The sequence below is a fragment of the Macrosteles quadrilineatus genome, unplaced genomic scaffold (assembly GCF_028750875.1).
Source record: "Macrosteles quadrilineatus isolate MER2022 unplaced genomic scaffold, UCM_ALF_1.0 Scaffold_1__1_contigs__length_201487025, whole genome shotgun sequence".
NCBI classification, from domain to species: Eukaryota; Metazoa; Arthropoda; class Insecta; order Hemiptera; family Cicadellidae; genus Macrosteles; species Macrosteles quadrilineatus.
In genome coordinates this window covers 157,279,589-157,294,854 of record NW_026542594.1, presented here as the reverse complement: position 1 = coordinate 157,294,854, position 15,266 = coordinate 157,279,589, and the positions used below count along the sequence as shown (strand labels likewise).

Genomic DNA, 15,266 nt, shown 5'->3' with positions numbered 1-15,266 from the left:
CTGGCAGTCTAGATGCTTATGATGGCGTGACGTCAGCCATTACCGCAACGATACGGAACTAAATCATGAGCCTTGGTGGCGTAATGGATAGCGTGTCGGGCTGATAATCGGATGGTGCCAGGTTCGAATCCAACTGATAGCACTAACTTTTTGTCAAAAATTTTGTTTCATATCAGCAAGTTTGGTTTGTTTGGTTAGGTTATGACAGTTTAATTTTATAATTTAAAAATTATAAAATTGAATTTGAGACATTTATTTTATAATTTTATTTTTAGAACAGAACTATTTTTTCGATAAGTAAACCTTCATCCGAGTTTTTCATTATCAGCAAGTTTGGTTAGGTTATGACAGTTTAATTATATTTAATTTAAATTTAACCTACAAATGATACGTTTTGACAGCAACAGTGATAGAGATAACAATTTTAGCGCCATTGATCCTCGTTCCTCGGAGTTGCACTTTGCACTGGCACTGGCAGTCTACTAGACGCTAGTAAACTTTACTGTCTAGTCTAGTCTAGTGTGAGCAGTGTTGCCAATCCCTTTTTGACAAATTACCCTCAAATACCCTCGAAACCACCAATATCGCAACACTAGCAAAAATTAAGGATGAACGCTATAAAAAGTGTGTGCTATAAAGGTAAAAAGTGTTAAAGAGGTGAAAATATAAACTCGTTACATTACAAGACCCTAATTCTGTAGTCCTATCAAAAATTTTCTTAGTCTGCAGGTTTGATGTGGTAACATTGTCGTGCTGTTGCACGGCCACCTTTAACGGCGGCCGTGGCTGTTGTCATTAATGAGTGAAAATTTAAAAACGTACTTCAGGAAAAGCTCGTTGCAAATTCCCCCCCCCTTTTTCAAAACTTTTATTATCTATATATTAATAGGCATTATTTTTATTTCATTAACATTTGAAGTTTCATAAAATGTCCATGGTAACGCAATATCTTTGGTAGTTTTATTTTTTTAAGAGCATATTTAGTGGAAAAACCCAAAATCCTATCACGACCATAACGGACGTTTAAATGAATATTAAAAATAGTTAATATTATTTTTATAACTATGTTTTGCTATAAACTAATTTACTTTTATGACCATTATACAATAAAAAGGTCACTGAGCTTTTGGTATATTTGGTCTTTCTAGAAAAAATAAAATAACTCAAAAAATGGAAAAAAAGCCAATAAAATCTTTTTAAGTTTGTATAACTCCGAAAAAACTTACCTGAGACCCGAAAAATCGTTATTTTTGTATAGAGGTGTGCTTCTTTTGTGTATAAAACATTGAAATATAACGATATTTTAATTTTTGAAATTTTTATGATAGAAATCATAAATGTGATGGTCAGGGACAGGCGGTACGGTCGTGAATTGTCTGGAATAATCTAAATCTTTCTAAGCAATCCTTCAATTATACTGTTAGTTATAATAAAACTATGTGTTTCAATTGAACTAAACTGTTCAATTTACAATTATATTAAAGTTATTGTCACGACCAAACACACTATAATCCATAAGGCTGGATTGGTCGTGAAAAAACCCGCGATGGTCGTGAAATTACGTGTTATTTGGCTCTATTCTGGCGGTAGCCCTGCACCTCATGTTCGAGGATAAACGTGGACTTCTAGGTTAATCTAGCAATTGAAATATCTTATAAACAAAATCTAACACCATGTCTACTTCATCGAATGACTATGTACGGTCATGGACACACCAAAATTACAAAAAACACAATCTTTCCTTTATTAATCTTGTAATTCCTCCTTTCAACTCAAAACGACCGGCACTACAATCCTGACGTACACCCCGAACTAGTCTCTAACCAACTGACTCCATCAACGCCAGGCTTGCCACTGTCGTGCTCCAAAGTTGAAAATTTTTCCCAAATGGTCGTGACGCCAAATCGAGGTACAGGATTATTTTGTCATGGTAGTCAGTTTGCAATGACAATAAAATTATAATATGCTCCTTTTTTGTAAGTTTAATAACCATTGATGCCATAAAAATACTGATTAAAATTAAACTAGTCACTTTTAAAAAAACAGTCATTTAAATACTCTTCTATTGTATAATATTTATTTTTTATAAGGAATGTTTTTAATTCTTTCTTAAACTTTACAATGCTATTGATATTTTTAAAATGAGCAGGTAGACCGTTGTAAAGCCTCAGACTCATGTAGTACGGCGATCTTTCATACAGGCATAGCCGATGTCTTGGATACTGCAAATTATTTTTTAAACGTGTTTGGTATTGATGAATATATTGATTGTCTATAAATAATTGTGCATTACTCTTGAAGTATACCAGAATTTTATAAATGTAAAGTGAAGGCATTGTTAACATTCCATATGTTTCAAAAAGCGGTTTACATGACTTTTTTTTTGTGTAAATGATAAGATTCTTAAAAACTTCTTTTGTATCTTAAAAATAGTTGAATAACTATTAGATATTAAAATGTAACATTTTAAAATGTAACATGTTAAAATGTAACATATTAAAAACGTTATGAGTACTGGTATGAGTAAAAGTTTTTATGTCAGCTTGGTGGTTGAGTGATTATAGTACTGCTGTACTCGCCTTGTAATCAAAAGGTAGCTGGTTTAATTCTATGTTACTTTGTTTGTATTACCTGTCACTAGTTTGGTATTACTAATTTAATTAATCTTTGTCACAGGTGTACGAGGCTGCTGGGCTGGCCAATGCTAACAGTTTTTATCCGACAGTTCCCTGATGGCTAGAGTACCATTCTGGGGGAGAGAGGAGTTACCGTGTCTGGGGGCCAGACACAGGGGATACCTATCGCCCGCGCTCTACTGAAAATCCCATCCATCCTCATACTAGACGAGGCTACCAGGTCAGTTGCAAGGGAAAGACTTGATCGTAAAAAATGTTAAAATGTAACATGTAAAAATGTAACGTGTTAAAATGTTAATTTAATTAATTAATGTGACGACGACGACGACGACGACGACGACGCCGACGACGACGACGACGACGACGACGACGACGACGACGACGACGACGACGACGACGACGACGACGACGACGACGACGACGACGACGACGACGACGACGACGACGACGACGACGACGACGACTGGTATGAGCACAGTTTTTATCTCAGCTTGGTGGTTGAGTGATTATAGTACTGCTGTAGTCGCCTTGTAATCAGAAGGTAGCTGGTTTGATTCTATGTTACTTTGTTTGTATTACCTGTCACTAGTTTGGTATTACTAATTTAATTAATCTTTGTCACAGGTGTACGAGGCTGCTGGGCTGGCCAATGCTAACAGTTTTTATCCGACAGTTCCCTGATGGCTAGAGGACCATTCTGGGGGAGAGAGGAGTTACTGTGTCTGGGGGCCAGAAACAGAGGATAGCTATCGCCCGCACTCTACTGAAAATCCCATCCATCCTCATACTAGACGAGGCTACCAGGTCAGTTGCAAGGGAAAGACTTGATCGTAAAACATGTTAAAATGTAACATATTAAAATGTAACATGTTAAAATGTAACGTGTTAAAATGTAACATGTTAAAATGTAACATATAATAATAACTAGTGTACATATTGCTCGAATTCGAGCAATTCCAAAGTATTACAGGAGTTATTTAAAAACGAATAACAGTCATATTACAATGAGTTTAAAAGAGTCAACTCAAGGATTAGGTACCGGCGTGTAACTCAGAACACGATTATCTTCGTTATTGATAAACCTAAAGAATTCCGGCCGGTTTTCTCCTTCTCAAAATGCCTCGATGTACAGGCACCACAGGTCATTGATAGATGGCCAATTGAAAACGAAAAGTCGTTTTGGATTAGTGTTAGGGTGCATTTGTAACCTAATAGTTGAGATTGTCCAGGGTCAGGTGCTGACTGTGATGAGTTAAGCCTATTACGCGTTACTGTTCTGTAGCTGCGGTCGTTATCACGATTACGCCTCCTGTCTACGTTTCGTTGTTGTCACGTCAGAGGCATTTAAAAGAAAAAAAACAAAAAAAACAAATTATAGCTACACAAAACAACGATAAATGCAGACATTTAAGTTACAATCGTGCTAACACGATCCGTCGTAGCGGCACAAAACGACGATAAATACACAAATTTAAGATACAACCATACTAACACGATCCGTCTTGGGGGTTATGTTTACACAAACTCAAATAGTAAACATTGAATTGAAAAATAAATAACAGCAATTAAATTATACAGCTGATCAAAATGTAAACAATTATGTTCTTCATAAAGATAACATGGGAACTTTCTAAGCCACTGGGGCAGAGTCCAAGGGATTTTTCAGAAATATAAGGCCAGTTTGCAAATCTACGCGACACGCTCTTTCCAATGAGACATCAACGGATAAAATCGGTTAAGAAATGGCGGAGGAGTTCAACCGACAAAGTTTCATGTAGCGTATTAATTATATAGATAATAATAATAATAATATCACTTTATTGTCATAAAACATCTCACATGTCCAGCAAAGCTGGTGAAACAGATGACATTGTCATTTCTTAGCTAACAAAAATAAAAATTAAAACTAAGGATTAAAATTAAACTAGTCACTTTTTAAAAAAACAGTCATTTAAATACTCTTCTATTGTATAATATTTCTTTTTTATAAGGAATGTTTTTAATTCTTTCTTAAACTTTACAATGCTATTGATATTTTTAAAATGAGCAGGTAGACCGTTGTAAAGCCTCAGACTCATGTAGTACGGCGATCTTTCATACAGGCATAGCCGATGTCTTGGATACTGCAAATTATTTTTTGAACGTGTTTGGTATTGATGAATATATTGATTGTCTATGAATAATTGTGCATTACTCTTGAAGTATACCAGAATTTTATAAATGTAAAGTGAAGGCATTGTTAACATTCCATATGTTTCAAAAAGCGGTTTACATGACTTTTTTTCGTGTAAATGATAAGATTCTTAAAAACTTCTTTTGTATCTTAAAAATAGTTGAATAACTATTAGATATTAAAATGTGACATTTTAAAATGTGACATTTTAAAATGTAACATGTTAAAATGTAACATGTTAAAATGTAACATATTAAAAACGTTATGAGTACTGGTATGAGTAAAAGTTTTGTCACTAGTTTGGTATTACTAATTTAATTATCTATTGTACGGGTTGGTGTCTGCCTTTTTCACCCCTTTTGGCTATATTTTATCATATTATTCTAGACAGATCATCATAGGTTCATGAGATTATGGTCATACATGTTTTCAATCATTGGAAAAATCTTCGATTGTGTAATACAATACAAAATAATACAAGTGCAGAAGTGTCTTTTAGCTTTAACATTAACCACACAACCGATTTCTCAAAACTATACTAGAGGTAATTCATTGGCACAGACGTACGATATCCCCACAACCAATTTCTTAAAACTATACTAAAGGGTAATTCATTGGCACAGAAGTACGATATGAACTGATGCGACGTTACGAAGGAAAAATCAAACTTACACTGTGACGGATGGACCTCCCTTTCAAGTTAGAACGTGTCTCCTCAACAAGCAGATATTTTATCTCAAATAAAATCATAGATTAATCTTTATTACACTGATGAAATCGGGGAAGTTTTTAACTAAAAAAGATCCACCAATACGATTTTAATACTATTTAAAGGTTTTTCCAAAGTATGGGAAATATTTTATTCGTTGAATGATCAACCATATTTGGTAACTAACGCAATATTGATTTACACTTATTACTCTTTAAACAATGCTAAATGCTCAAAATATTTATAATTTCACTCAATTTATCGCAGTTAGATGAATTAGCATAAGCCTTGAAAGTAACCGTTGATTTCGACGGGTTTCACCTAGTTTATATAATAAATTGAAAGCTATAATTTTAATCTCTGAATTATTATACAACTTGCGATGAAAAAATAAGGATATTAGAACACCATTTTTATTCCTTATAAATTATATCCCTAGTTTCTTGAGCTGGGCCACACTCTCTATGTGGCTCACTAAACTATGTTCTTTTGGAGAAAAAATTGGCTATAGACATCCTATCTATATGGACCGGCTGTCGCCAATTTTTTACTAAAAAAGAATGTAGTTATGTGAGCCAGTCACAGAATGCGCTAGTGTCTAAAATTCTATTTTATACTTTATTTTTTGTTGCTGACCAAGTTTGTGGGTCATAACAGTTGCTATAGCTCACCATAAATCATTCCCTAAGTTTGACTTGGTAAAAAGGTTTGTGTACTCCACAGAATTTAGTAATATAGATCAGCGCAATCTGTAGGTGGCTCCATATCAACTACGAGAATTTTGATGAAAAAGCCGGCTACAAATTTAACATGGTGAAGGGTTAGCTACGCCTGATCCATATAAATGGGCTGGCTTTTTACAGTAGCTGTCCAAGTCAATGGTTGCAAATAGAGTTGCTTCATGGATACATATAATACATAGATATTTAAAAGTATGATATTTTACAAAATTTAAGTTACCTGTGTTGAGGACTCCAGCAAAAACCCAGCAATGGCTGTACTTAGCAGGTTTCTTGGAGCTGTAAAACTTCTGCAGGATCCGGACACTGCCCACCCACTTGGTGGGAGGAGTTCCTCGGACTCTAGCAAATTTATATAGCTCACATAAAAGTATTCTTAAGCGGCTTACACTTAAAAGTCAATGGTACTTTGCTTTGGTCTTTATTCTGTAACTTCACTTCAAATCCCAGTCTATAGTCTGTTGTTATTATCATGCAATCCAATTTACTGATTTGCAAGAAATGTAGTTTTGTAACTTAGGCTTTTTCATTGCCTACACAAGCAGCGCAAAAAGTACTGCAACGTAAAATGAAACATTATTGTCTAATTAATTATTTTTCACTTGTTTTAGGAAAAATATATTTTTTATCACTCCATACCGAAAGTAGCTATGATTAAGTGTTAATGGTCCTTGACCACTTGAAAAAAAGTAAACTGGCGGATCTTATGAATTTATTCTAAAAAAAAACTTTATCTATAGTCAAATAAATGGATGTTATAAAAGTTTAAGCTTAAAATATGATAAGGGTCAAATAAAACAGCAAATTATAAACAACATAACATATATTTCTCATAAATATTGTTACAGTACTCAAACTCGTTTGTTCTCCATCACATTCACCATCCTCCACTCCATGTATGTGTATTTAGAAATATAATTGTGGAAAAAGATTGGAGTTTTTTCCATACATTTTACAAGTTCATAGTCATTAGATTACAGAAAAAGCTTGGACTCAAAAAGATTGCAAGGCACATGAGACTGTGTAAGGCAAAAGTAGATTAAAAGCGTTGTGTTTTTATTAGGTTTTGTAAAAGCTTAGCTTTAACATGATGGTCATGGCAAAGTGAGGCCTCAAGTACAACAGAAACAGGTAGAAACTGGAGGCAACAGCAAACAACTGTCATGAACAACAACCGGCTTCACAAGGGTGACAAATTTATGTAACCTATTTGTGTTAACACTACCCATTGCTAACAGTTCATATCATACCCAAGGTATCAACATTCTGCTAGTCGCTGTGTAGTCAATTGTGAATAGAGCCACACACTTGAAGGCATTTGTGCCATAAATAGTTTAATGTATATAGAAACGTTTGACAGAAATTTTGACAATTTTGGCTTGAATATAAGTCAATGTTTTGGCATGCATTACAATAATTATTGTTAACTGATAACGTCTTAAATAATTTAAATAATCAAGCAACACAGGGATTAGCTTAAATATAAACATGGAAAGAAAAGAATAATATAGAACGAAAATGATGCACAGTTAGTTATTATGTCCCTTTTCCTTACCTATATAAAAAATAATTGGCCCGAATTTATCAATTTTTGGCATGTACACATTACATCTAATTACAATATCTTTTATTATTGAAAAGTGGATTATAACAGTTCTATAACTAAAGTGCTGTAATATGTACTGTACGTATTAACATAGTTAAGTCAATCTAATCAACAAAAGAACCAAGGTGCTGGAACATTATAGGCTACAAAAGCATGAGTTTGAGTACTATGTGAATAATCTAAAGAATAATTTTTGAAGTTCTTATAATAACAATAAAAAATGTATGGTTATTTACTATTGGCATCATAAATAATATGTATAATATAGTCATAAACGTAACAATACATATTTTATGTGATTAAAGGTGGCTACTATCTCATTCTAACTTATCATCATGGCTGGTTTTAACATTTTTGATAGATATTCATTATTTGTTAAACCCAGTGATCAAATGATTAAGATACGTAATGAATTGAGTGAAAGTAGCCTTTTAGTTTTCAATAATTTTAATATTTCCAAATTAAAACCACTTTGTATATTCCTATTTGTCTATTAAAGTCAAGATAACAACACATCAGATTTTGATATTCACATCAGATCACTTCCTACATACTTCTACCTAAGCTTACAACACTGAATATAAATAATCTAACACCGTCATTATTTCGGTGTCCTATCAAAAGAAATTTCAGCTTCATCGCTTCTACATCACAAAAATCCTCAGTAGTAAATAGACTAACTCTACAGGTACATGACTGTTCATCTAAAAATAGTTACTTTTAATCCACAAGCTAATCTAACAACGTATAGATTAAGTCTACTCGGTACCGTACACATTTTGGAGTTTAGCAAAGCAAAACGTGCGCGTAGGATCAAGATGGCAGTTACTGTAAGGTCTCTGATTAATGTGGGGTGGTATAAATGCTAGTCGGCTTATAGACATTTAATATACAGCTGTGTCTTTATTACAAACTGCTACCTAGCGAGAACGAGGATTACCAGTAATTCCATTACTGGCCGGTCTCGGAGCCGTTGCTGCGCTATGAGAGCTGTCGGCAGCCAGTTATTTGGATGTCTGGACGGGTACATCACCCACAGTGATGGAGAGCCTGCGTAGGTTAGGTTTGTCGTACTCTTCCATGCTGAGCCCTCGTGAGAAGCGCCGAGGTCGCTCCAGGTCGATGGAACCTCCGGAGAATGTCCTCTGTCTCTCCACACCAGGCAGAGTGACTGAGGTCAGCAGACCCTGACCCTTGGCGAACAACAGGATACTGTGGGCCACCTTGGCTGGCTGTGGACGAACAATGCGCTTCAAAACTAGTCCAGGCTATACATCTCTGGTTTTATGTTTAGCAAAAAGATGCCATTTCTTGCCTCTCAATTTTGATTCATTGATAATAACTACTATTTTATTTAGATTATAACTAGACATTTTAATCCCAAAAAAGTCACCATAATCAAAATAGACATAGTTGAATGTTGAGCCACTAATATACTAGTAAACTGATGTAAATTACCTAACTCTCTTAACTAGTAAACTTTTTAACCCCAATACAAAGGGAAAGATGACTTATTGTAAGCTATATCTTTTATTTGTGTCACATTAACTGTTTCAGTAAAAAATTAAATAGAGAAAACATAATTTTAGACTGTAGTGAACTCTTTGTGAGTGGCTCATTCAACTGGGTAATTTTTTTAAAACAGTTTTTGACTCTAAGTAACCAATTTACTTCATGGATGGATTTTACCATTATGTAATGGTATACCATTACTTTTAACTCAGTTAGTTATGGACTGAGAGTATGACTTCACATTTCTAATACTTACAGATTCATTCAGAACATCCCCAGCCCTCTCAATCCTCAGAAGGGTGGCTTTGTTCTTATCTAGGTCTTGGAACAGTTTCTCCACCACGTTCGCATAGGAGCTGAGTACTCCGGTTATCAGCAAGATGTCTGATTTATACTGCTTCAGAGGCAAATCTTTTCGACTGAAAAAAAAACAATCAAATTGTAATGAAACTAGAATGAATAATAAAATTAATTTCCCCACCTACTTGAATATCCTCCAGTCATGCTGCATCATATTTGTAAAATTTACTTTACTCATTTTACTTTCTCTCTCTATAAATGTAGCTGAGGCTACATTTAGTATGCTATATATGGAGAAATATTATTGTTTTCGTCACTATTTTTGAGTTTGAGTATTTTGTGGAGCCGTTTTCCCTGAACTCCAAAAAAATAGTTTTCGAAGTTATGTCTGTGTATGTGTGGATGTGTACAGAGCGTCCGATTTTTATGAAATGTGGTATGTGCACTAATCCATGGTACCTATATCTAGGTGTTATGTTATTGAATTTTCACAAGAGCCTCCCGAAAGGTTTTGATTAAAATTTAGTTTGTTATGGTCCTTTAAACCCTAAACAAAGCGGTATGATCGCCATATTTTGCTTTGAAAGTTACTGTTTAAAAGTTATTGTAATAACAGAAATAATAAGACATTTGAAAAAATTTTGCGACCACTTTTAGTTAAAATTTAGTATGTTATGGGCCTTATGATGGTAAAAAAAATGGTACCACACTGATTGCTGTAAAATTACAGTTCAAAAGTTATTGCAGTTTTTGTGATTTACCCCATAAAATATCATAGTTACTCCCACCGCTTACCCATGATAAAGATTGTTGACAAGCTAATGAGAGAAATTATGTGTCAGATTGCTGATACCGTTTATTATTACTGGAATGCTAATTAACAAAATAGTTTAATGTTCATGTGGGATAGTCTCAAGACCTGTCGGAGACACTCTAATGGCAACACTCCTCACCCCAACCCACATTTTTACAATATCATCTAAAACCAAATACTTATAGTCTTCGCCACCCTAACTTGAGGCAGCCCAAGGCCTCACTAGATAAACGGCGTGCGGCCATGGGCTGCCTCAAGTTATGGTGGCGAGGAATATAAAAAGTGCATACGTCTTATTCTCCCCAAAGCACCAAAACCATGACTCTCTCCTTCACAAAGTTTGTTGATTGAAGCCCCCTTTAATCACCATCACAACAGCTACCCAGTTCTTGGAAGCTACTCTCCCTCTCCCGCCCAAAAATGGTTAGATTTTGGCAAGAGTTTCTTTTCATTTTCCCTATGATTTTCAGCATGAAAACAACTGGAATTTCTTTTCATCTTCAGTATGAAAGCCACAACTGGAATGAACCTTTTTCAGAAGCGAAGGACTTCATTCAATGTTTTCGGTCTGTGGTAGGAAGATGATTGTGTTGGAAGTTTTAATGGGGGTACAGATGACTCGTTTTATGGGAGTAAAAACAACTCCAAGCTCTACAGCAGATAGTCCGCAGCTGCTTTACTGTGTTTCATGGAGAATTGTTTGGCCGACATAACTCATTTTGTAGCATGACTTCAAAGGCTTACTTTGCCTTACCTACCACTTTGGATTTAGCTCTGTGAAGGGATATCGGTACTTTCCTGTTAAAGGGAATATTCATTATTATCGATGATTTTTTCGAAATATCGATATTTTTGTTTTCCGATCCATTACAAATTGACAACTGATCTTGTTTAGGCTAAAATAGTCTATTATATGGATTAAGAAATGAAACTGTTCTAAGCTAACCAAACATAACCAACCAAACTTGATGTACTATTTGAAAATTACTTTTGATAACAGAAAAACAAGTTAAACACAGAATTTTTAAATGTAACACAGCAAGTTTGGTTAGTTATGTTAGGTTATTTTTTTGAACAGTTTTATTTCATTATTGTTTGTTGATACTGAACAAAATTTATCGTAGTTGCCAGCTGATATGTTTCAATTTGTTAATATCGATATATCGAGAGAAAAATCATCGATAATAATGAATGTTCCCTTTAACAGGAAAGTACCGGGATATCTATTACTCAACGTAGGCATATCCATTTGAACAAATTCACAATGGTAGTGACTATGGTGACTATAAAAGTCATATACAGTAGTTTTTTTTTTATGTATATATAATATAGTAAAACATAAAGGCATCAGTTAAATTCAAATACACCTAAGAACAAGAACAATAGAAAAGTATCATCAAATGTGGACCACAAAATATCTTACATTACACTAGAAGGTACATAACAAGTTTCTATCTAATTTATTCAAACAAAAATGTATAACTCGTTTTCATATAAGTGAACACACAGTATATTATAATGAAAATCATGGGGCAATATGCATTCTTCATAATGTTCAGTTTTTAATAGAACCAATACTCGATGGTTTTAAATATTGAAAGAATTAATTATGAGAATCAGGGCCACTTTAGTAAATGAGATTTTAGGATTGTTGGGGTGCAAGAAGGAGACAATCCCTTTGCAAGGATAGGATGGGGAAACACCACAAATGGTTGGATTAAGAAGTGTCAGTGGTTATAAAGTCTAGCTTTATACTAATTAGAGTGAGGGCACCAGGCACCAGTGAATGACCGTTAAAGCTTGAGTTTTTACTTGTATGTGCCTTTGAAAAGTATGCTAAGCTACAGTATAAAAAAAGTAAAAAAAAGAGTTTCAATTTATTTTCCATATTCTCCTGTACCTACTTCATAATAACAAAAATATATTGTGTTTAAAGAGAGTGTTGATTAAATACAATTTATCACATATTGAGCCAGTGAATAACCGTATATTTTTTGACATTTTAAAATATTGTCCATCTCTCTCTTCTTTTCGGAAAGATTCCCGTGTCGAAGTTAAACACCCTGTATATACAGGGTGGCTGAAAAGTAACTTACACCCCCCCCCCCCTTAACTTTTCAACCATTTGAAATATTTGAAATCTGTTTGCGGCAACCTTCTTAGATAGTAGGGGCTACAATAATTATGGTCAATTTAGAAAATTTTGCCCTTAGGGTAGTGGGGGTAGGGGGTAGGGTAGCTCAAAATTTTTAAATGACAAGTATAGTCGAGTTTGGTATCATTTTACAGGTCTTGAGGAAACATAAAAATCTAACATTAATGTTAGATTGGGTAAAAATGATTATTGACACTTTCTTTTTGAACCAGTGACAGGGCGGATTCCATTTAGGCTCCAAAGTTACTTTTAAGATCGTTCGTGATAAACTAGGAAAGACAAAAAGCCTCATATAATGTTTTGGTCATTCACTGTGCACTCACCCTACAGATATAAAATTTCTTACTTGAGGAATGCATTTACATAAAGGCGAACATTGCTGGCGTTGATGGTGCCCCTCAGCTTGTGAAGGAAGTCAGAAATCACCTTATCTTTATCTGTGTTGGTTTCATTCATCAATTGCTGAAAAAATAATTTTTGTAGTTAGTAATATGATAAATAATTACGTAATGGGGTGCTTTTATGATATCAGACTATAATCTATAACACTAAATATTATTTCATTTTATTGTTTTCTATTTATTATTGTCATTTTTTAGAAAAATATTCACCAAAACATTCAAATATTGAAGTATTGATGTTTTTCCTACATTGGTTTCCAATAAAATTTATGAAATTGGCTTTATCAAACCTAAAATTATACTATCCACAAAATAATTTTAAATCAGTGCATTATAAAATGTGTATAGTAATAGGTATTTAGGTTTGAAACAACATAGCTGTTGTATTTTAGTAACATTAGGTTGGAACAAGATTTTCGCTGGTAGAAAGTAGGACTTAAATAATTAAAAAACCGTATTCACATTTAAAACAAAAGGATTTTAAAATATCCTCATACCACTAACCTTAGCTCATTAATTTAAATAGAAAGTATTGCTTGTGTTGTAGAATATGAATCGTAACTTAAGGTCATTTTTACACCAATTCATGCCATTATATTTTGTCAAGGCAATAAAACATAATATTTAAAAAAAATTCACATAAGTTTATAATCTATTTATAATGATAATTTCATTCTTGCCTATATCTTAAAAGCATGATTTATTATCAATATGAATGAGAAGCAATGCACTAGAGCAAAGCAGTTATGACCAAATATTACAAGAAAGTTGACTATGATGTAGTATGTATTTTATTTGCTCATGAAGAAATTCAATAATGAGAATAAATAATGGAATACCTTCTAACTTACAAAGTTCTTAATTTTTTCAGCTCAATTTAGTTTATACTAAACACAGTTTTATCTTAAAACCGTTGTTAGCATTGGTACTCTGATTGGCAGGAGGGCAGGTATGGGGGGCGGGGGTTAAAGGATGTTAAAGTTGATCTTGGCACATGTATGGTAAAGCACTAAGCTCTCTACAGCGATTGCGGAAGCGTAAAAAAAGTTAAAACTGATTACCTCAGCCAGCATCTGTAAGGTTGGTCATGGTCAGGGAATCAGGTGGCCAAAAACACACACAGTTTATAACATTATATCAATCATAACTACCTGTTACTACATGGGTACAATAATTGTGCTCTTTGTACAGTTTATAAAATATCAAAATAAAAATTAAAATCCATTTTTAGCCCCTGAGCTGTGATATTAATTAATACCTATTTTTAATTAATATCAAAATAACATGATTAATTTGAAATGTTTACGTTTCCTTTGAATATACTTTAAGTTTTGTGTAGGAATTAATGCTGCATATTTAATGTACCTCTAAAGGGACACAGGTTCAAATCCTCAAGTTGGCACACAGATTGTGCAGGGGTTAGCGACTATGTTTTAAAATCACCCAAAGAACTTAATTATCTGGTTGATATGGTGATAATCATTGTGCCATTTAAATAGATGACATTATTTTCAATAAAACTTCCTAATAATCTTGAACAAACTAAATAATTGAGACAAGGATGCTTATTCTTAAATAATACCTAATAAGTTTGAAGAGTGTACAGTTGGTTCACTCAAGAAGGAAATGCTACAGGTTTTATTGGAACTGATTTGTTTTGAAGCCTTTCCTCTAGCTGAAAAGTCTATAAGAGCCATATTACCATTTTTTGTTTGACTCAAAAATGTGTGAACAAATTAAGAGTAGGATCTAAAGGTGAAAAAGGCTATAAAGGTTTGGTTAACTACTCTAATTAAAACTTCAGTAGATTTAAAAGAACAAATTGTATACAATATTTTGCCAAAGTTCAAGAAGAAATTCTACTCCTTTGAAACACTAATAGTGCCTTTTGACAAATTTTACATGAGCTAAACCTTGTTTACATTTGTAACAAGCAACTCTTAGAATACAAAAATGGATACAGCATTGTTAGTTTTGAGTTATTACAAAGACAGGCATTGGTTGCTTAACCTTCACAACCACACGTTCCTATGATTTTCACAAACAAAATTCAAATAAGTCTTGGTTAAATGAAGTGTTGTTAGGTACTGGCTTTGTTGTACAGTGAATTTACCACTACAACACAATACATCATCATTCTCTGCTTTAGGACACTACTTTAGCTACAGTAATGGGACTGCAGTAGTTTTTATATGATTAGACTACTTTGATTATACACAC

General features: G+C 33.7%; 1 protein-coding gene across 4 annotated transcripts in view; it reads right to left on the bottom strand.

The window, feature by feature from the left end:
* Positions 1-7,063: 7,063 nt before the first annotated feature.
* Positions 7,064-15,266, bottom strand: part of LOC128988217 (uncharacterized protein ZK1073.1) — a 74,339-nt gene continuing 66,136 nt past the window's right edge. For all 4 annotated transcript variants that reach the window (XM_054409501.1, XM_054409502.1, XM_054409499.1 and 1 more), the window contains exons 7-9: positions 12,992-13,107; positions 9,633-9,795; positions 7,064-9,096 (exon numbers count right to left, since the gene is read on the bottom strand). In XM_054409501.1, coding sequence (XP_054265476.1) covers positions 8,869-9,096; positions 9,633-9,795; positions 12,992-13,107 — 507 coding nt within the window. In that variant the 3' untranslated portion in view covers positions 7,064-8,868. The remainder of the gene's footprint in view (positions 9,097-9,632; positions 9,796-12,991; positions 13,108-15,266) is intronic.